Source organism: Hemitrygon akajei, chromosome 13 (genome assembly GCF_048418815.1).
Source record: "Hemitrygon akajei chromosome 13, sHemAka1.3, whole genome shotgun sequence".
Classification (NCBI taxonomy): domain Eukaryota; kingdom Metazoa; phylum Chordata; class Chondrichthyes; order Myliobatiformes; family Dasyatidae; genus Hemitrygon; species Hemitrygon akajei.
The window spans coordinates 95,545,064-95,566,813 of NC_133136.1; the positions used below are offsets into that span (position 1 = coordinate 95,545,064).

The 21,750-nt window shown below is 40.2% G+C and overlaps 1 protein-coding gene across 24 annotated transcripts in view; it reads left to right on the forward strand.

Moving 5' to 3' along the window:
• ank2b (ankyrin 2b, neuronal) overlaps nucleotides 1-21,750 on the forward strand; it is an 874,534-nt gene that overhangs the window by 532,488 nt on the left and 320,296 nt on the right. For all 24 annotated transcript variants that reach the window (XM_073065114.1, XM_073065112.1, XM_073065128.1 and 21 more), the window contains one exon: nucleotides 4,152-4,250. In XM_073065114.1, coding sequence (XP_072921215.1) covers nucleotides 4,152-4,250 — 99 coding nt within the window. The remainder of the gene's footprint in view (nucleotides 1-4,151; nucleotides 4,251-21,750) is intronic.

A 21,750-nucleotide genomic window follows, 5' to 3' on the forward strand; every position in this document is an offset into this window, starting at 1 on the left:
ATTTCCCTGTGATGGCATTCCAATCTGAGTCATCCCATTTCACTGTGTTAAGCACTCCAAATTGAATAATCACATTTTCCTGTGATACCATTCCAATCTGAGTAACCCCATGTTCCTGTGATAAACATTCCAACCTGAGTAATCCAATATCCCTGTGATAGCGTTCCAACCTGCGTAATCCCATTTCCTTGTGGTAAGTGTTCCAATTTGAGTAATCCCATTTCCCTGTGATAAACATTCCAATCTGAGTAATCCCATTACCCTGTGATGGCATTCCAATTTGAGTAATCCCATTTCTCTGTAATTCCATTCCAATCTGAGTAATCCGTTTACCCTGTGGTAAACAGTCCAACCTGAGTAATCCTGTGTCTGTGATTGCGTTCCAATTTGAGTTATCCCATTTCCCTGTGATAGCATTCCAATTTGAATAATCCCATTTTCCTGTGATAGCATTCCAATCTGATTTATCTCATTTCCCTGTGATAGTGTTACAACCTGAGTAATCCCAATTCCCTATGTTAAGCGTTCCAATTTGAGTAATCCCATTTCCCTGTGATAAACAGTCCATCTGAGTAATCCCATTTCTCTGTGATAGCATTCCAATCTGATTTTATCCCATTTCCCTGTGATAGCATTACAACCTGAGTAATCCCAATTCCCTATGTTAAGCGTTCCAATTTGAGTAATCCCATTTCCCTGTGATAGCGTTCCAACCTGAGTCATCTCATTTCCTTGTGTTTGGCCCAATATCTAACTTTTAAATGTAATCCTTTATATCTAAGCCTACCATTTGTTCAAATACTCATAGCCCTTTGGAGGAAAAAATTGCCTTTAACGTAAGATTGTAAATCTTTCTGTCTAAATTTAAACTTAGAACCTGTTCATTTTAGGCAGCACGGCATTGGGAAAAAGAATGTGATTATCTAGTATATCTGTGCCTCTCATAATTTTCTGAATCTCTAAACAGTCATTCTAGGGAAAAGAATCTCTCCTTACAATCCCAGCAAAATCCTTGTCTACCTTTCTCGCTCAATCACATTCTTCCTATGGAATGGTGACCAGATCTGCCCACAAGATTCCAGAAGCAGTCTCATCAACAGCAGTAAGATTGTGTCCCAACCTTTGTACTCACTGCCCTGACTGATGAAGGCAAGTGCGCCATACTCCATCTTCACCACCTTGTCAACCTGTGTCATCCCTTTCAGGGAACTATCTCAAAGTTACGTACATATATTGCCACAAGCACAAGTACATGTGAGTAGCATTCCCTAGGATTCTCTGTCCTGTTGTGTATGTCCTCCCTGATTTAACCTGCCAAAATGCATTGCCTTGCACTTTTCCAAGTTTAGTTCCATTTGCCATTCCTTGGCCCACTTCCTCTGTTCATTAAGATCCTTCTGTATCTCTAGACCACCAAACTCTTACTCTGCACTGCCATTTTGATACCAATTTTATTGTTATCCACAATCTTCCAGTTTTAGATGGCACTGGTGAAGTACAGCAGCAACTATTAACTATTAATCACACCTTTTCTTGAAAGAAACAATCATTGCAAAGAATAGCCTGTAACTTCCCTTTTGGAGTACAACCTGGCATTTTTGCATCTTGAACTGAAGTCTTGTAGGTGCAGGAGCAGAGTGGAACGTGAGGGCTGAATCGAGGCAGTGGGACCTGGGCCTGAGAGCAGGGAACGAGCCAATATTTGGCTGCTGGAGTGGACTTGGAGAAGATTTGAAGCATCAGAACCGAGGCGAGACAGTCATGTGAGAGTGAGAATCAAGCCTATTTAAGTATTGGGCTGAATTGGAAAGGTTAGGTACGGGCCGAGTTTCGGCCACACGTCCCAGGTCTGAAAACATATCAAAACGGCAGGGCCTGGGTCTTGGGAGTGAGGAATGACCTGCTGTTAGGCCAATTTAGGTGCTGGGCCAGATTGAAGAGGTCAGGGTGTCTTGCTGTTCTGTGAGGTTTACTCATTTCTGCACTGAACTGAGGCTGTGGCCTGCAACTAGCAGGCTTCTGGATCGACTGTGACTGGTTTTGTGGCTGTGGACTCATTTTCATCGTCTTCAGTTCTGAACATTGTTTGCTTATTTGTATTGTTTGCATGATTTGGTTTTCTTTCTGCATATAGGGTGTTTAAGGTTCTTTTTTTAATGGGTTCTATCAAGTTTCTTTGTTTAGTGGCTGCCTGTAAGGAGACGAATCTCAAGGTTGTATACAGTATACATACTTTGTTAATAAATGTATTATCATGGGACTTATATCCTCATTCAAACCATTCAAATGAATAATAGGGAATCCCACACTTTCCTCTGTAGCACACTACTGGTCACAGGCCTCCAATCTGAAAAGCAACCCTAACTGTCCACTAAGCTAATTCTGTATTTATTTGGCTAACTCACTTAATGCCATTTGATCTAACCTGCCTGACCTGCCTGCCATATCAGATCCTTCCCACTGAAATTGTGTGAGAAAATCAGGACCATTCCATGCAATTCAAGCTATTGATAATCAGAGTGTCAAAACTTATTTTTTTGGAATAGATTTTAATTTTTTTATATTCCTAAAGCTAAGTTTGCTGGATTTGATGCCCCTTTAAGACCAACATTTGAATTGTTGTCATTGTCATAGTGTTCTATCCTCCCTGCATTTAGTGAACCTTTCATTTTCAAATCATACCTAATAACCTCTGCATGGAGACTGTGGATGATTTTGCAAGTAGCACATTTGAAGAGGGCCTAAAGGTGTGTTGAAAATTAATTTTATACAAGCAGGTGCTTTATCAGCACCACAGGATAACTGTTGTCACAGCTTTGCCACCACAATGTTTACATTGTTTCTGTTCAGTCATTCTATGAGGCCCATAGTATTGTTCCAGAAAGCTGTGTGGTGACATTCATTGGGCCTGCGGTTCTATTGAAACAACCTGTCATTCTTCAACCTTGCCAATACTATAACAATGTGGTGAGTGTACAGTACTTCATCTTGATGGTAACATTTCTCCCTTCATTCATTTCTAGAGCAGGATCCTCTGGGATATACAGTTTCTAAAATTACTTTTGGTAGCATTGGCCTTTTAGAATCTGCATGCATAACTCTCTAATTGTATGCCAATTAACACTTGGCAGACCTGTCTTTTTTTGCCACTGTTCATACAAAAATATGAACATCACCAGACTACCACTGACATGGAGGGAATGTGAATAAACCACCCGTGTTACTGGATGCTAACCTGTGGTGTACCATATACCTAGGGTTCTTCTTGTCACTTAATGTGACTGACTAGCATGTAATGCTTAAAGAGTTTAAGTGCCTCAAGGCTGTATATTTTCTTTAAATTACTGTCCCTTCAAATAATTGCAGTACCTCAGGCTATGCTATAGTTATTCAATGAAATGTTAAGTTTTAATTGTTGAGTACTGTAATATTAGGTAGGATATACAGAGTATTGATTTTGGGGTAATAGACATTTGCCTTCTTCCTGCCCAGGCCTCAGAAACGTGTGTTATAAAGTATCAGCAGCTGGTTATAGGCTGCAGCTGTTCAGAAACTTGTCCATGACCTCAATGTTTTGCTATGCGTCTTGACTGCAATATTTTAACATAATAATAGTGATCTGTAATAAGCCTGCAGTGAATATGTAATATCAGCCATACATCAGGCAGCAAGTTCAAAATCAAAGTTCTTTGAAGTACACCAGAGAATTTTTCAATTATCTTACCTTTAAATAATACCATGAACATTATGAGTTCTTGACTTCTTAATTTCTTAAATTTCTCTACAAGTCCTCAGGTCAGAGCTGTGGCCTGGAATCACTCCATCACCATATTGCAAATCTGTTGGCTAATAGAGTTAGAACCACAGGACATTTCTAATTTAGCTGAACTGAAAGACAAGTACAAATATAGTTCTGCAAAATATGAACAGACCCTGACATTTCCCAATGTCCCCACGCTGCTCTCAGTAAATCAAAGGCATGCACTGGTGACCCAAGTTACATGTTTGCGGGGCAGCTCAAAATACTTCTGAAGCAGTCAGAATTTAAGACCACTTTTGCGTGAACAACAATGTTATTGTACCTTTAAGTGGTAGACACCTTGAAAATGATTATGGACATTAATCTTGTTCTCTTTTCCTCCTATTGACAGAGTGGGTTTACTCCCCTTCATATCGCTGCCCACTACGGAAATGTAAATGTAGCCACTCTGCTATTGAACCGAGGAGCTGCTGTTGATTTCACAGCTCGGGTAAGTTACATTTCCTCTCTTTTAATCTTTTTATTAGTATTAAAAATATTATGAACAAAATACAATTAAAATATTAATAATGGATTACAAACATATAAACTCCCATTACACATGAAGGAATACATAAACAATGAATACAGTATAAGTAAGCTTTCCCAAAACATAAACCATATAGTATATATATGAACAAGGTAAGTTTAGATATTCCATAATATATAATATAAAAAGAAAAAAATAAATCTATATATGAAAGTTAACTAATCTACTAATCTAATATCTAAGAAAAAAAAACAAAAAAGGAAGAAAAAACTAAAAAAAAAAAGAGAAGAAAAAAAAGGGCTGTTCATAATATCTCACAAGCATACATAAACATCAATGTCGTCAACTCCGATCCTCTCAACATACATACGATTAAAGCTGAAAAAACCAATAAGCCTGGCACAGGGCCATTACATCATATGAAAATATTGAATAAATGGTCTCCATATCTTTTCAAATTTAATAGAAGTATCAAATACAGCACTTCTAATTTTTTCTAAATTTAGACATAACATAGTTTGAGAAAGCCAATGAAATACCGTGGGAGGATTAATTTCCTTCCAATTCAACAAAATAGATCTTCTAGCCATCAAAGTGAGAAAAGCAATCATTCGATAGGCGGAAGGAGATAAGTGAAGTGAGCCCATCATCAGTAAACCAAAAATTGCGGTAATAGGATGGGGTTGTAAATCAATGTTCAGTACCGCTGAAATAATATCAAAAATATCTTTCCAATATTTTTCCAAAATCGGACATGACCAAAACATATGAGTTAAAGACGCGATTTCTGATTGACATCTGTCACAAATAGGGTTTATATGAGAATAAAAATGAGCTAATTTATCCTTGGACATATGGGCCCTATGCACAACCTTAAATTGTATTAATGAATGTTTGGCACATATAGATGATGTATTAACTAATTGAAGAATTCTATCCCAATTCTCAATAGGAATAATAAGATTAAGCTCTCTTTCCCAATCATTTTTGGTCTTATCAAAGGGCACTGAACGTATCTTCATAATTATATTATAAAGTTTTGATATAAGCCCTTTTTGAAAAGGGTTTAATTCAAACACTCTCCAAAATATCTGAAGACACAAAATTTGGGAATGAAGGAAGTACCGTACTTAAAAAATGCCTAACCTGTAAGTATCTAAAAAAATGAAATCTAGGCAAATTATATTTATTTGCTAATTGCTCAAAAGACATAAAACAGTTGTCCAAAAATAAGTCAGAAAATCTTAATAATCCCTTAGTTTTCCAAGCCAAAAAAGCTTGATCTATAATTGAGGGGTGGAAAAAACAATTAGATACAATAGGACTATTTAACACGAATTGAGTCAACCCGAAAAATTTCCGAAATTGAAACCATATACGTAAGGTATATTTAACTATCGGGTTGTCGATTCGATTCGGCAATTTAGAAAGAGCAAAAGGGAGAGATGTCCCTAAAATAGAACCCAGAGCATAAGCAGATACCGATTTAGTTTCCAAACTCACCCAATGAGGGCCAAAAGGACCATCCCATTCTTTCAACCAACATATCAAATATCTAATATTAACTGCCCAATAGTAAAATCTGAAATTGGGTAATGCCAACCCACCATCCTTCCTTGTCTTCTGTAAGTATATTTTACCTAACCTGGGATTTTTATTCTGCCATATATATGAGGAAATTTTTGAATCAACATTAGTAAAAAAGGATTTCGGAATAAAAATTGGTACCGCTTGAAAAATATATAAAAATTTAGGTAAAATAACCATCTTAATAGCATTAATCCTACCTATCAGAGACAAAGATAATGGTGACCACTTAGTAAACAAGCCTTTAATCTGATCAATTAAGGGTAGAAAATTAAACCTAAATAATTCTTTATGGTTTTTTGTAATTTTAATCCCTAAGTAAGTAAAAGAGTCTTTAACTAATTTAAACGGTAAAATACCATAGTTTGGGACCTGTCTATTCAAAGGAAACAATTCACTCTTATTAAGATTTAACTTATACCCAGAAAACTCACTAAATTGAGCCAACAATGATAAGACTGCTGGAATAGATTTCTCAGGGTTAGAGATGAATAATAATAAATCATCTGCGTATAAAGATACCTTATGAATATCTGTTCCACGATTAATACCCAAAATATCCTGTGATTCTCTGATGGCAATTGCCAAAGGTTCTAAAGCGATGTTAAATAGTAATGGACTAAGAGGACAACCTTGTCTAGTGCCCCGAAATAAACGAAAAAATTGAGATCTTTGATTATTAGTAAACACCGAGGCTACTGGAGTTTGATATATCAGTTTAATCCAAGAAATAAAGGTCGGACTGAAATTAAACTTCTCCAGCACATAAAATAAGTAAGGCCATTCAACTCTATCAAATGCTTTCTCCGCATCTAATGAAATAACACATTCTGAAGTATTGTGTGAAGGAGTATAAACAATATTCAATAATCTCCTAACATTGAAAAAAGAATAGCGATTTTTAATAAAACCGGTTTGGTCTTCCGAAATAATTTGGGGTAGTACCTTCTCCAACCTGGAAGCCAGTAACTTGGAAAAAATCTTAGAATCCACATTCAATAAAGATATTGGTCTATAAGATGCACAATCAGTAGGGTCTTTACCTTTCTTCAGTATTAAGGAAATGGAAGCTCTATAAAAAGATTGAGGCAAATTCCCCAATCTAATTGCTTCTTCAAAAACCTTGCATAGCCAAGGAGATAGAGTAGCAGAAAAACATTTTAAAAATTCTACTGTGTACCCGTCTGGACCTGGTGCTTTCCCAGAATTCATTGAGGAAATTACCCCTTTAATTTCCGCATCCGTAAATGGAGTATCTATTACTGAAAGATCATCAGATGATAGTTTTGGAAAATTCAATTTCCCGAGAAAATCACACATGGTAATATGATCCTGAGGGAATTCAGATTGATACAGAGAGGTATAAAAGTCTTGAAAAGACTTATTTATCTCATCATGGTTAACTGTCAAATCCCTGTTCTGCTGACGAACCATAGTGATTTGACGTTTAACTGAAACATTCTTCAGCTGACTAGCTAACAGTTTTCCCGATTTATCACTATGTATATAAAAATCAGATCTGGTTTTCATTAATTGATTTTCAATCGGAGATGTGAGTAATAAACTATGTTCCATTTGAAGTTCAACCCTTTGTTTGTAAAGCTCCTTGCTAGGAGTAGTCGAATATTTCTTGTCAATCTCTTTAATTTTATCAACCAATAAAAGAGTTTCCTTCTTAATGCGTTTTCTCAGACCAGCAGAATAAGAGATAATCTGTCCACGTATATACGCTTTAAAAGTGTCCCAAAGTATTCCGCAACAGATATCCTTCGTGGAATTAGTTGAAAAGAAGAAATCGATCTGTTCCTTCATAAATTTAATAAAGTCCGGCTCTTGCAATAAGGTAGAGTCAAATCGCCATTGTCTAGCACTTAAAGCTGTATCCGTAAAATTAATAGAAAGTTTTAATGGAGCATGGTCGGAAATAGCTATAATATCATAATTACAACCAATTACCGATGGAATAAAACAAGAATCAATAAAAAAATAATCAATTCTCGAATAGGAGTGATAAACATGTGAGAAAAAAGAAAACTCTTTGTCATTAGGATGACGAAATCTCCAAATATCAAAAACTCCATTATCAGTCAAAAAGGAGTTAATACAAGTGGCCGACTTATTGGGTAGAGTCTGAATAGGTGTAGATTTGTCCATCAAAGGAATTAGACAACAATTAAAGTCACCACCCATTATTAACTTATATTCATTTAAATTAGGTAAAGAAGTAAATAAGGACTTAAAGAAATCAGGACAATCCACATTTGGGGCATAAATATTAACCATAGCAACCTTTTTATTACCGAGTAAACCCGTAATTAACAAAAATCTACCATTCGGATCTGAAAGGATATCATGTTGAACAAATGCAATAGAGGAGTCAATAAAAATTGAAACTCCCTTAACTTTGGCATTCGAATTCGAATGATACTGTTGACCCCGCCAAGACCTAAAAAAGCGATATTTGTCCTCCTTCCTCACATGAGTTTCTTGTACAAAAATGATATGAGCATTAAGTCTTTGGAATACTTTGAAAATCTTCTTTCGTTTAATCGGATGGTTTAATCCATTAGTATTCCAAGACACAAAGTTAATGGTTTGAGCCATGTTTCTAAAGTCATCCCTTTGGTATATAAAGGGTTAACCATGTTATAAACTCATGCACCCGGAAGAGGAACAAAAATAAAGAGCGGACCCGGAAGTGACGACCTCGTAGACATATTTGTAGTTCAAGAACAGCCCAAGTAAAAAAACTAAAACAAATTGATAAGAGAAAAATTAAAAAGGAAAACAGACCAACCTCCACCCCCACATGAAAAAGAAAAAAAGCCAAAATATGGCTAGAAAAAAGAAAAAATGAGACTAACTCTGCCCCCATATCAGCGGCAGACCACTCCGTGTTTAAAGGATATATAAAAAAAACCACCCGAACTTTAAGAATTATGATCGCAGTACTAAAAACTATGCTTCTTAATATGCTGAGTTGTAAAGAAAAAGGGAGTATAATCACTAAAAGTTTATAAATCGGGTTATAACCCAAACAAATCAAGAAGTATTTAAACTATGATAAGCGATGCATTATAGGAAGAAGACGAAAAAAAGAAACAATAACGCCATCTTAAACAAAACCAATACTTTGCAAAAAAACCATTATCTTGATATTAAACAAAAAATTCACTTCGAAAGGTTAAAAATATACCTTCAAGGGAACAAAAATAATAGACAAAAATATAGTATAGTAGTTAAAGTGTATGACAAAGCGATTAATATAACGAAAACACACTTTAACTTAAATATGAAGTATAGGATAAACCTACACCAATAACCAGAGACTAACCCTGGTTTAAGGAATCGAAAACCATCTTTCACAATCAGAATCACTCATTTAATGGAGAGTAGTAACTGTATCAGTAGGGAAGTTCTCCTCCAAATACTTTTTCGCTTCAAAGGTAGACAGAAATACTTTACGCGGAGCATTCGGGGGGGGGGAGATCCTGAGCTTCGCCGGGTATAAGAGCGCAGGTTTTAGATTTTTCTCATAACATTCAGACATCAGAGGTTTAAAAAGCAGCCTTTTCTTCATAACTTCTGGGCTAAAATCATCCACCAAACGAAAGCAATAATCATGAAATTTAATCATCCCAGCCCTTCGAGCTTCACGAATGATTTGTTCTTTGTCGTGTACGTAATGAAATCGGACGATTACCACCGGGGGCTTATCTGAAACCGTCGGTGAACGACTCCAAATTCTATGTGCTCGGTCAAGTACCGGGGGGTTTTCTGGAAAAACCGACGGAAACACATCTTTTAGAAATTGAGCAAAGTATTTCGAAGGATCGCCTTTTTCTATGCCGTCTGGGAGACCAAGTATGCGTAGGTTCTGTCTTCTGGACCGATTCTCCAAATCGACACTCTTGGCTTTAAGTGTCTCCACCAGTTTAATGGTTGAAATTAAATCCTGTTGCAATTTTTCAATTGTCAAATCTCGTTTCCGCGCTTCATGTTGCAGAGACGCAATAAGCGCTTGCTGCTGGTTAATTACTGAATCCGTCTTAACCATATAATCTTGAAAAGCCTTTATATCTCGTTGAAAAGCCTGATGTTGTTCCTCAAATTTTTTATCCAAAACCTCCATAAGCAGTTCATAAGTTACCTCAGTGCGTTGCGGTTGAGCTAGCTTCTTTCCATTACCGTTCGGGTTGCGCCCCGGTTCTCGTCCTTTGGATCTAAGAGCCATTTCTGTTTGCATATCTTCCAAAATTCACAATAAAATCTTAACGATAAGCCCGAGAAAGTAGCAAAAATCTTTTGGTGTAGGTAACAATAAGTTGAATAAGGGTGATCAAAGGTTAGAAAAAGTAAAGGTTATGGAGCGGATCTGAAACAGTACTCACTCCATGAGCGTCTCCCGCTGACCTGGTAAGTTACATTTCTTTATGATTTTAATCTTAATTATTATTCTTATTTTAACTCTGCAGATTTTTTTTGCCCTCTTGATCTTTTTGATATTTTTGCTCCTCATCCCTGTAAAGCAGTTTTCCAGGACAGCAAATCGGCCAATTATGTTTGAAGGGTTATTGTCAAGAGAGCAAGCTCATCCATGTGTAGGTAAAGTGGAAAACATCACAGGCACATAGACACAAATTCACAAGAAAAATATAGAATTGTCTATAAATTATTAAAGAAACAAAACAATTAAAACAAATTTTAGTGCAAGTTATCATAGCGTTGTTAACACACAAAATGCTAGAGGACCTCGGCAGGCCAGGCCTGATGAAGGGTCTTGGCCCAACTGTTTACTCTTTTTCATAGATGCCGCCTGTCCTGCTGAGTTCCTCCAGCATTTTGTGTGTGTTACTTTGATTTCCAGCATCTAAGATGTACTCTTGATAGTGTTGTTATACTGAGGGACCCAATAGAGCTTTATTTTATTGAGGAAATTGGCATGGAGTAAGCTCTTCTGTCCCTTGGGGCCAGACTGCCCAGCAATTCCCGATTGAACTCTGACCTACTTGAGGCAATTTACAATGACAAGTTAGATTACTAATGTCTGTGGACTGTGGAGGAAACGGAGTGCCCAGAGGAAACCCACACATTCCACAGGGAAGATGTACAGAGGTCACAGGGATTAAACTCAGGATTCCAGTGTCCTGAGCTGTAATGGCGTCATACTAACTGCTACATTAATGTGACACACTGTGGTACTATACAATACTGGAGTTGTTCCAGATGGTTCAAGAACCTAATGATATAGGACATACTGTAGAAGCAAAATTAGACCATTTGGTCCATTGAGTCTGCTCCACCATTCAGTCATGGTTTATTTATTATTCCTCTTAAACCGATTCTTCTGCCTTCTCCACATAACATTTCACACCCTAACTAATTAGAACTTGGCCTCCATACAAGTCTGGGACAATGAATTCCTTAGATTCACCAGCCTCTGGCTAACAAACTTCCTCCTCATCCTCATTCCCCGAAGCAGACTGGGGGACCATTTTGCTGAACACCTACGCTCAGAGAAAGCAGGATCTCCCAGTGGCCACACATTTTAATTCTACGTCCCATTCCCATTCTGATATGTCTATCCATTGCCTCCTCTACTATCAAGATGAATCCACACTCAGGTTGGAGGAACAACACCTTATATACCGGCTGGGTAGCCTCCAACCTGATGGCATGAACATTGACTTTTCTAACTTCCGTTAATGCCCCTCCTCCCCTTCTTACACCATCCCTGACATATTTAGTTGTTTGTTTTTTTTTCTCTCTCTGCCCATCACCCTGCCTGTTCTCCATCTCCCTCTGGTGCTCCCCGCTCCTTTCTTTCTCCTGAGGCCTCCCATCCCATGATCCTTCCCCTTCTCCAGCTCTGTATCACTTTTGCCAATCACCTTTCCAGCTCTTAGCTTCATCCCACCCCCTCCGGTCTTCTATCATTTTGCATTTCCCCCTCCCCCCACTACTTTCAAATCTCTAACTATCTTTCCTTTCAGTTAGTCCTGACGAAGGGTCTCAGCCCGAAACATCGACTGCGCTTCTCCTTATAGATGCTGCCTGGCCTGCTGCGTTCCACCAGCATTTTGTGTGTGTTGTTCTCCTCATCTCTGTTCTAAAGAGAATTCATTTTATTCTGAGACTGTGCCATCCAGTCCTCTCCACATCCACCTTTATCTGGGCTTTTCAATATTCAGTAGGTTTTAATGAGATCCCCACCTCATTCTTCTAAACCTCAGTGAGTATAGATCCAGAGCCATCAAATGCTCCTCATATATTAACCCTTTGATTCCCAGGATCATTCTCGTGAATCTCCTCTGGATCCTCTCCAATGCCAGCACATTCTTTCTTAGATAAAGGACTCAAAATTGTTTAAAATATTCCAAGTATCATCTGACCAATGCCTTATAATGCCTCAGCATTAAATCCTTGCTTTTATATCCTAATTCTCTCGAAATGAATGCTAACATTGCCTTCTTTACTACCGACTCAACCTACAAGTTAACTTTCAGGGAATCCTGTACAAGGACTCTCGAGTGCTTTTGTGCTTCAAGTTTCTTAATTTTCTCTCCATTTAGAAAATAGTCTACACTATTAGACACCTTCTGATGCTAATAAAGTGGCCTCTGAGTGTGTGTTTGTGGTTGTTTGCTGCTTTAAGTAGCCCATCCACTTTAAGGTTTGAATGTTGTGCATTCAGAGATGCTCTTTTGCATACCACTGTTGCAATGTGTGGTTATTTGAGTTAGTAATACCTTCCTGTCAGCTTGAACGAATCTGGCCATTCTCCTCTGACCTCTGTCAGTAACAAGGCGTGCTCACCCACAGAACTGCTGATCACTTCATCTTTTTTTTTGTACATCATTCTCTGTAAACACGATTGACTTTTGAACATAGAATAGTACAGCACATTACAGGCCCTTCAGCCCACAATGTTGTGCTGACCCTCAAACCCTGCCTCACATATAACCCCCCACCTTAAATTCCTCTATATACTTGTCTAGTAGTCTCTTAAACTTCACTAGTGTGTCTGCCTCCACCACTGACTCAGGCAGTGCATTCCATACACCAACCACTCTCTGAGTGAAAAACCTTCCTCTAATATCCCCCTTGAACTTCCCTCCCCTTAACTTAAAGCCATGACCTCTTGTACTGAGCAGTGGTGCCCTGGGGAAGAGGCACTGGCTGTCCACTCTGTCTGTTCCTCTTAATATCTTGTACACCTCTATCATGTATCCTCTCATCCTCCTTCTCTCCAAAGAGTAAAGCCCTAGCTCCCTCAATCTCTGATCATAATCCATACTCTCTAAACCAGGCAGCATCCTGGTAAATCTCCTCTGTACCCTTTACAATGCTTCCACATCCTTCCTATAGTGAGGCGACCAGAACTGGACACAGTACTCCAAGTGTAGCCGAACTAGAGTTTTATAGAGCTGCATCATTACATCGCGTCTCTTAAACTCTATCCCTCGACTTATGAAAGCTAACACCCCATAAGCTTTCTTAACTACCCTATCTACCTGTGAGGCAACTTTGAGGGATCTGTGGATATGTACCCCCAGATCCCTCTGCTCCTCCACACTCGCAAGTATCCTGCCATTTACTTTGTACTCTGCTTTGGAGTTTGTCCTTCCAAAGTGTACCACCTCACACTTCTCCGGGTTGAACTCCATCTGCCACTTCTCAGCCCACTTCTGTATCCTATCAATGTCTCTCTGCAATCTTCGACAATCCTCTATACTATCTACAAAACCACCAACCTTTGTGTCGTCTGCAAACTTGCCAACCCACCCTTCTACCCCCACATCCAGGTCGTTAATAAAAATCACGAAAAGTAGAGGTCCCAGAACAGATCCTTGTGGGACACTACTAATCACAACCCTCCAATCTGAATGTACTCCCTCCACCACAACCCTTTGCCTTCTGCAGGCAAGCCAATTCTGAATCCACCTGGCCAAACTTCCCTGGATCCCATGCCTTCTGACTTACTGAATAAGCCTACCGTGTGCAACCTTGTCAAATGCCTTACTAAAATCCGTGTAGATCACATCCACTGCACTACCCTCATCTATAAGCCTGGTCACCTCCTCAAAGAACTCTATCAGGCTTGTTATGCACGATCTACCCTTCACAAAGCCATGCTGACTGTCCCTGATCAGACCATGATTCTCTAAATGCCCATAGATCCTATCTCTAAGAACCTTTTCCAACAGCTTTCCCACCACAGACGTAAGGCTCACTGGTTTATAATTACCATTATATCCCTATCCCTACTACCATTTTTGAACAAGGGGACAACATTCGCCTCCCTCCAATTCTCCGGTACCATTCCTGTGGACAACGAGGACATAAAGATCCCAGCCAGAGGCTCAGCAATCTCTTCCCTCGCCTCGTAGAGCAGCCTGGGGAATATTCCGTCAGGCCCCGGGGACTTATCCATCCTAATGTATTTTAACAACTCCAACACCTCCTCTGCCTTAATATCAAAATGCTCCAGAACATCAACCTCACTCATATTGTCCTCACCGTCATCAAGTTCCCTCTTATTGGTGAATACCGAAGAGAAGTATTCATTGAGGACCTCGCTCACTTCCACAGCCTCCAGGCACATCTTCCCACTTTTATCTTTAATCGGTCCTGCCTTCACTCCTGTCATCCTTTTGTTCTTCTCATAATTGAAGAATGCCTTGTGGTTTTCCTTTACCCTACTCGCCAAGGCCTTCTCATGACCCCTTCTTGCTCTTCTCAGCCCCTTCTTAAGCTCCTTTCTTGCTACCCTATATTCCTCAATAGACCCATCTGATCCTTGCTTCCTAAACCTCATGTATGCTGCCTTCTTCCATCTGAATAGATTCTCCACCTCACTTGTCACCCATGGTTCCTTCACCCTACCATTCTTTATCTTCCTCACCGAGACAAATGTATCCCTAACGTGCTGCAAGAAATCCCTAAACATCGATCATATGTCCATAGTACATTTCCCTGCAAAAGCATCATTCCAATTCACACCCTCAAGTTCTAGCCTTATAGCCTAATAATTTGCCCTTCCCCAATTAAAAATTTTCCTGTCCTCTCTGATGATTGGAAAGTTCTGGGGTTGATAGAGAGAGGTTTGAAAAGTTCAAAGGGCAAAGCTGAAAGCCCGGAGCTTGGTGAGTCTGGAGTTAGTAATCCCAAATGGTCGAAAACCAAAGTTAATAAGTTTGGAGGTGGAAAGCCCAAAGGATCAAAGACCAAAGTCAGCAAGTCCAGGGGTAGAGGTCCAAAGGCTAAATCTGTGAATCCAAGCCAAGAATTAGAGGTTAAAACCATGATGTCTGTGAGTTTGACAGTCCCAGGCCAAGAACTGGAGATGTGGAAGAGGCTTGCCCTGGGGTGGGAGGTCTGTGTGTGTGGGAGAGCTGGATGGGAAGATGAGAAATCATTTTATTTTGCTGTTGTTATCTTGTTCTGTTCTCTTGTTCTTCTTGTTGTTGCTTGTATTGCTCTGGAATGCGTGCTGTACCCAGCACATCCTATTCTGGTTGTCAACACAAATGATGCATTTCACATTGTGCTTTGATGTACATGTGATAAATAAATCTGAATCAAGCGTAATTCGTAAGGGCGAGTTCTCGTTGTCTGAACTGTCATAACATGGGGGATGTCTGTACCAAACTGGAAAAAAAACACAGAATTCAGGAGTATGTTATGACTATCATGGTTATTTGTTAAGTTTTGAACAGTGGATTAAGTGCAACATCTAGTGAGAGTATTTAAGTCCAAGATGAATTGATTATTATGCTCGTGAAAGTACAGCACCTATAAAAAGTACTCATCCCCCTTAGAAGTTTCATATTTTATTGTTTTACAACATTGAATCCATGGATTTAATTTGGCTTTTTTTGACACTGATCAACAGAAAAAGTCTCTTTTGTGTCAAAGTGAAAACATATCTCTGCAAAGTGATCTAAATTAATTACAAATATAAAACACAGAATAATTGATTGTGTCGTATTCACCACTTTCAAGTCAGTATTTATTAGATGCACCTTTGGCAGCAATTACAGCCAATGACTCTGTGTGGATAGGTCAGCTTTACACATCTGGACACTGCAATTAATTCCCATTCTTCTTTTCAAAACTGCTCAAACTCTGTCAGATTGCATGAGGAGAGTGAGTGAATAACTTTTTTTTCCCAAGTCCAGCCACAAATTCCCAACTGGATTGAGGTCTGGAATCTGACTTAGCCATTCCAGAACATTAACTTTGTCGTTTCTAAGCCATTGCTGTGTGCTTTATGCTTAGGGTTATTGTCTTGCTGGAAAATAAATCTCCGAAGTTGCAATTTTCTTGCAAACTGCATCATGTTTTCCTCCAGGATTTCCCTGCATTTTGATGCATTCATTTTACCCTCTATTTTCACAAGTCTTCTAGGGCCTACTGCTGTGAAGCATCCCCACAGCATGATGCAGCCACCACCATGCTTCACGGTAGGGATGGTGTGTTTCTGATGATGTGCAGTGTTTGGCTTACATCAAACATAGTGTTTAGTCTGATGGACAAAAAGTTCAATTTTGTTTTCATCAGATCATTGATGTTCTTCCAGGTGACTTTAGAGTCTCCCACATGCCTTCTGGCAAACTCTAGCCAAGATTTCATTTGAGTTTTTTTTCAAGAGTGGCTTTTTCTTTCACACTCTCCCATAAAGCTCGGCCACCAAACAGTAGCATGGATATTGGGTGCAAGTTGAATAGGGAGTTAACATTGGCATGTGGCAAAGGTAATGTCGCAGTAGTTATGGGGAATTTCAACATGCAGGTGAACTGGGAGAATCAGGTTGGTGCTGGACCACAGAATAGGGAGTTTGTAGAGTGCCTACGGGATGCATTTTTGGAACAGCTTGTACGAGAGCCGACCAGGGACAAGACTATTCTGGATTTAGTCTTGTGTAATGAATAGGATTTGATAAGCAATCTCGCAGTAAAGGAGCCATTAGGAGGTAGTGATCACAATATGATAAGCTTTTATCTGCAATTTGAGAAGGATAAGGGCAGCTCGGAGGTGTCAGTGTTGCAGATGAACTGGGGAAACTATGGAGCCATGAGGGAGGAGCTGGCCAAAGTTGACTGGACGGGTAGCCTAGAAGAAAAGACAGTGGAACAGCAATGGCAGGTATTCTTGGGAATAATGCACAAGGTGCAAAATCAGTTCATCCCCCAGAGAAGGAAGGATTCAAAGGGGGGAAAGGGGCCTCAGTGGTTGACAAAGGAAGTCAGAGATTGCATAGCATTAAAAAAAAGGAAATATGACAGAGCTAAGGTGAGTGGGAGGACAGATGATTGGGAAGTTTTTAAGGAACAACAGAACTTAACTAAAAAGACAATACGGGGAGAAAAAAATGAGGTACGAACGCAAGCTAGCCAGGAATATAAAGGAAGATAGCAAAAGCTTTTTTAGGTATGTGAAGAGAAAGAAGATAGTTAAGAACAATGTTGGGCCCTTGAAGAATGAATTGGGTGAAATTGTTATGGGAAACAGAGAAATGGCAGAAGATTTTAATGAGTACTTTAGATCTGTTTTCACTAAGGAAGACACAAGCAATCTCCCAGATGTATGGATGGGCCAAGGACATAGGGTAACAGAGGAAATGAAACAGATTGACATTCGGAAGGAAAGAGTGATGAGAAGACTGATGGGACTGAAGGCTGACAAATCCCCAGGTCCAGATGGTCTGTACCCTAGGGTACTAAAGGAGGTGGCCCTGGAAATTGCGGATGCATTGGTAATCATTTTCCAATGTTCCTTAGATTCAGGATCAGTTCCTGAGGATTGGAGAATGGCTAATGTTATCCCACTTTTTAAGAAAGGAGGGAGGGAGAAAACAGAGAACTATCGACCTGTCACCCTGACATCGGTGGTGGGAAAGATGCTAGAGTCCATTATTAAGGCTGAAATAGTGGCATATCTAGATAGCAGTGATAGGATTGGGCCAAGCCAGCATGGATTTACCAAGGTTAAATCATGCTTGCCTAATCTGTTGGAGATAGAAAGCTGGTTGGCAGATAGAAAGCAAAGGGTAGCGGTGAATGGGTGTTTCTCGGAATGGCAGGTGGTGACTAGTGGGGTGCCACAGGGCTCGGTATTGGGACCACAGCTGTTTACCATTTACGTTAACGATTTGGATGAAGGCATAGAAAATAACATTAGCAAATTTGCTGATGATACTAAGCTGGGTGGCAGTGTGACATGTGATGAGGATGTTAGGAGAATTCAGGGTGACTTGGATAGGCTGGGTGAGTGGGCAGATACTTGGCAGATGGCGTTTAATGTGAATAAGTGTGAGGTTATCCACTTTGGGAGTAAGAACAGGAAGGCAGATTATTATCTGAACGGTATAGAGTTGGGTAAGGGAGTAATACAAAGAGATCTCGGAGTCCTTGTTCATCAGTCACTGAAGGTGAATGAGCAAGTGCAGCAGGCAGTGAAGAAAGCTAATGGAATGTTGGCCTTTATTACAAAGGGAATTGAGTACAAGAGCAAGGAAATCCTCTTGCACTTGTACAGAGCCCTGGTGAGACCACACCTGGAGTATTGTGTACAGTTTTGGTCTCCAGGGTTAAGGAAGGACATCCTGGCTGTAGAGGAAGTGCAGCGTAGATTCACGAGGTTAATTCCTGGGATGTCTGGACTGTCTTACGCAGAGAGGTTAGAAAGACTGGGCTTGTACATGCTGGAATTAAGGAGATTGAGAGGGGATCTGATTGCAACATATAAGATTATTAAGGGATTGGACAAGATAGAGGCAGGAAATATGTTCCAGATGCTGGGAGAGTCCAGTACCAGAGGGCATGGATTGAGAATAAGGGGTAGGTCATTTAGGACAGAGTTAAGGAAAAACTTCTTCTCCCAGAGAGTTGTGGGGGTCTGGAATGCACTGCCTCGAAGGTAGTGGAGGCCAATTCTCTGGATGCTTTCGAGAAGGAGCTAGATAGGTATCTTATGGATAGGGGAATCAAGGGATATGGGGACAAGGCAGGAACCGGGTATTGATAGGAATTGATCAGCCATGATCTCAAAATGGCAGTGCAGGCTCGAAGGGCCGAATGGTCTACTTCTGCACCTATTATCTATTGTCTATTGTCTAACAGTTGCGTGCACAGTCTCTTCTATTTCAGTCACTGAAGCTTGTAGCTCCTCAAGAATTGTTACAGATCTCTTGGTGGCCTCTCTCACTAGTCTCCTTCTTGCACAGTCACTCAGTTTTTGAGGATGTTCTGCTCTAGGCAGATTTACAGCTGTGCCATTTTCTTTCCATTTCTTGATGATTGACTTAACTGCACTCCAAGGGATATTCAGTGACTTGGAAATTTTCTTGTATCCATTTCCTGACTTGTGCTTTTCAATAACCTTTTCATGGACTAGCTTGGAGTGTTCTTTTGTCTTCATAGTATAGTTTTCATCAGATACTGACTCAGAAGCCAGATACAAGATCTTACAGATGTAGATGTATTTTTATTACAATCAATGGAAACACCTTGACTGCACACAGGTCTCCAAAAACAGATCTCCATTTAACTAATTATGTGACTTCTAAAACCAATTGGCTGAACCAGCGATGATTCGGTGTGTCATGTTAAAGGGGGTGAATACTTATTCTATCAATTATTTTGTGTTTTATATTGGTAATTAATTCAGATCACTTTGTAGAGATCTGTTTTCACTCTGATCTTTTTCTGCCTTTTTCTGTTGATCAGTATTGAAAGAGACAAATTAAATCCACAGCGATTCAATGTTGTGAATCAATTCAACATGAAAACTTTCAAGAGGGATGAATAATTTTTATAGGCACTGTAACTTATCTGAAGATGGGACGAACATGAAAGAGGTCCTCCATTGGTTGGGGTTGATCACTGATGTTGCATTATAGCTGTCTACATTACCAATATGCAGGTCAGTACGCAGGACAGTCCGATACAGGTACGATATGGAGAACAAGCTGTTGCTCATGCAGCAGGCTCCCCCTCTCCAAACAGGTGATGAATCCAAAGGAATGGCAGAAACTGATACAGTATGGCACTAGTGGTATCACAGGTGTTGCCTGTGAACGTTGAACCTAATGTAGGACTCCTTTAGGCATTCCAGCACTGGATTTTATCTCAGGGTTTACTCCAAAAGTCTTCCCCATGAGTGAGTATAGTCGCAAGGCAGTAAAAGTTTGAGAACAGAGATTTCCTTCCCCTAGATGAGCTGCCAACCACAGCTGACGAGCCCCATCTGCCCAAAGTGGCTGGGTGACTGTCAGGAGAAATGGAAATAGGCAGTTAGAACAGAGCACCCCTGTGGCCATTCCGCTCAAAAGCAAGTATACTCATTTGGATATTTTTGTGGAAGTTGACTTCCTGGGAGAATGCCACGGGATCAGGTTACAGGCACTGAGCGTGGGTCCGTGGTGCAGGAGGGAAAGAGAAAGAAGGGAGTGGTAGTGATAGGGGACTCGATAGTGAGGGGAACAGACAGGAGATTCTGTGGATGTGAACGGGACACCTGGATGGTATGTTGCTTCCCAGGTGCCAGGGTCAGGGACGTCTCAGATTGCGGCCGCAACATTTTGGAGAGGGAGGGGAACAGCCAGATGTCTTGGTGCACATTGGTACCAATGACATGGGAAGGAAAAGCAAAGAGATCCTGAAAAGAGAATTTAGAGAGCCTGGTAGGAAGCTGAGAGGGAAGATCTCCCGGGTAGTAATTTTTGGATTGCTGCCTGTGCCATGTGCCAGTGAGGATAGAAACAGTGTGACTTGGCAGATAAATGTGTGGCTGAGAAGCTGGTGTAAGGGGCAGGGCTTCAGGTTCTTGGATAATTAGGATCTCTTCTGGGGGAGGTATGACCTGTTCAAAAGTGGCAGGTTGCACCTGAACACGAGGGGGACCAATATTCTTGTGGGCAGGTTTTTTAGAGCTGTTGGGGAGGGTTTAAACTAACTTGGCAGGGAGGTGGGAACGGGAGTGAAGGGATTCAGGATAGGACAGATGGCAAAAAAGTAAAGATAGCGTGCGGTCAGACTGTCAGGAAGGGCAGGCAGCTGATGGGACTTAGTTGTAGCCAACAGGCTGAGTATCAAATCATTAGGGATGCAGAGTCAGAAAGGACAGCACATTTGGTACTCAAGGTGTTGTATCTAAATGTGTGTAGTAGAAGAAATAAGGTGAATGATTTTGTTGCACTTTTACAGATTGTCAGGTTGTGGCCATCACTGAATCGTGGCTGAAAGATGGTTGTAGTTGGGAGCTGAATGTCCAAGGTAACACATTAAATTGGAGAGATAGGAAAGTGGGCAGAGGGGGTGGTGTGATTTTACTGATAAAGAATGGCATCAAATCAGTAGAAAGATGTGACATAGAAGACGTTGAATCCTTGTGCTTTGAGTGAACAAACTGCAAGGGTAAAAGGACGTTGATGGCAGTGAAATACAGGCCTCCCAACAGTGGCTGGGAGGTGGAACACAGGTTACAACTGGAAATAGAAAAGATGAGTCAAAAGAGCAAAGTTATCAAGTCAAGTCAACTTTTATTGTCATTTCGACCATAACTGCTGGTACAATGCATGGTAAAAATGAGACAACGTTTTTCAGGACCATGGTGTTACATGACACAGTACAAAGGACTAGACTGAACTACGTAATAAAAAAAAAACACAGAGAAAGCTACACTGACTACAGACCTACACTGGACTGCATAAAGTGCACAAAAACAGTGCAGGCATTACAATAAATAATAAACAGGACAGTAGGACAAGTCCAGGCTTCGGGTATTGAGGAGTCTGATAGCTTGGGGGAAGAAACTGTTTAATAGTCTGGTCGTGAGACCCCGAATGCTTTGGAGCTTTTTCCCAGAAAGC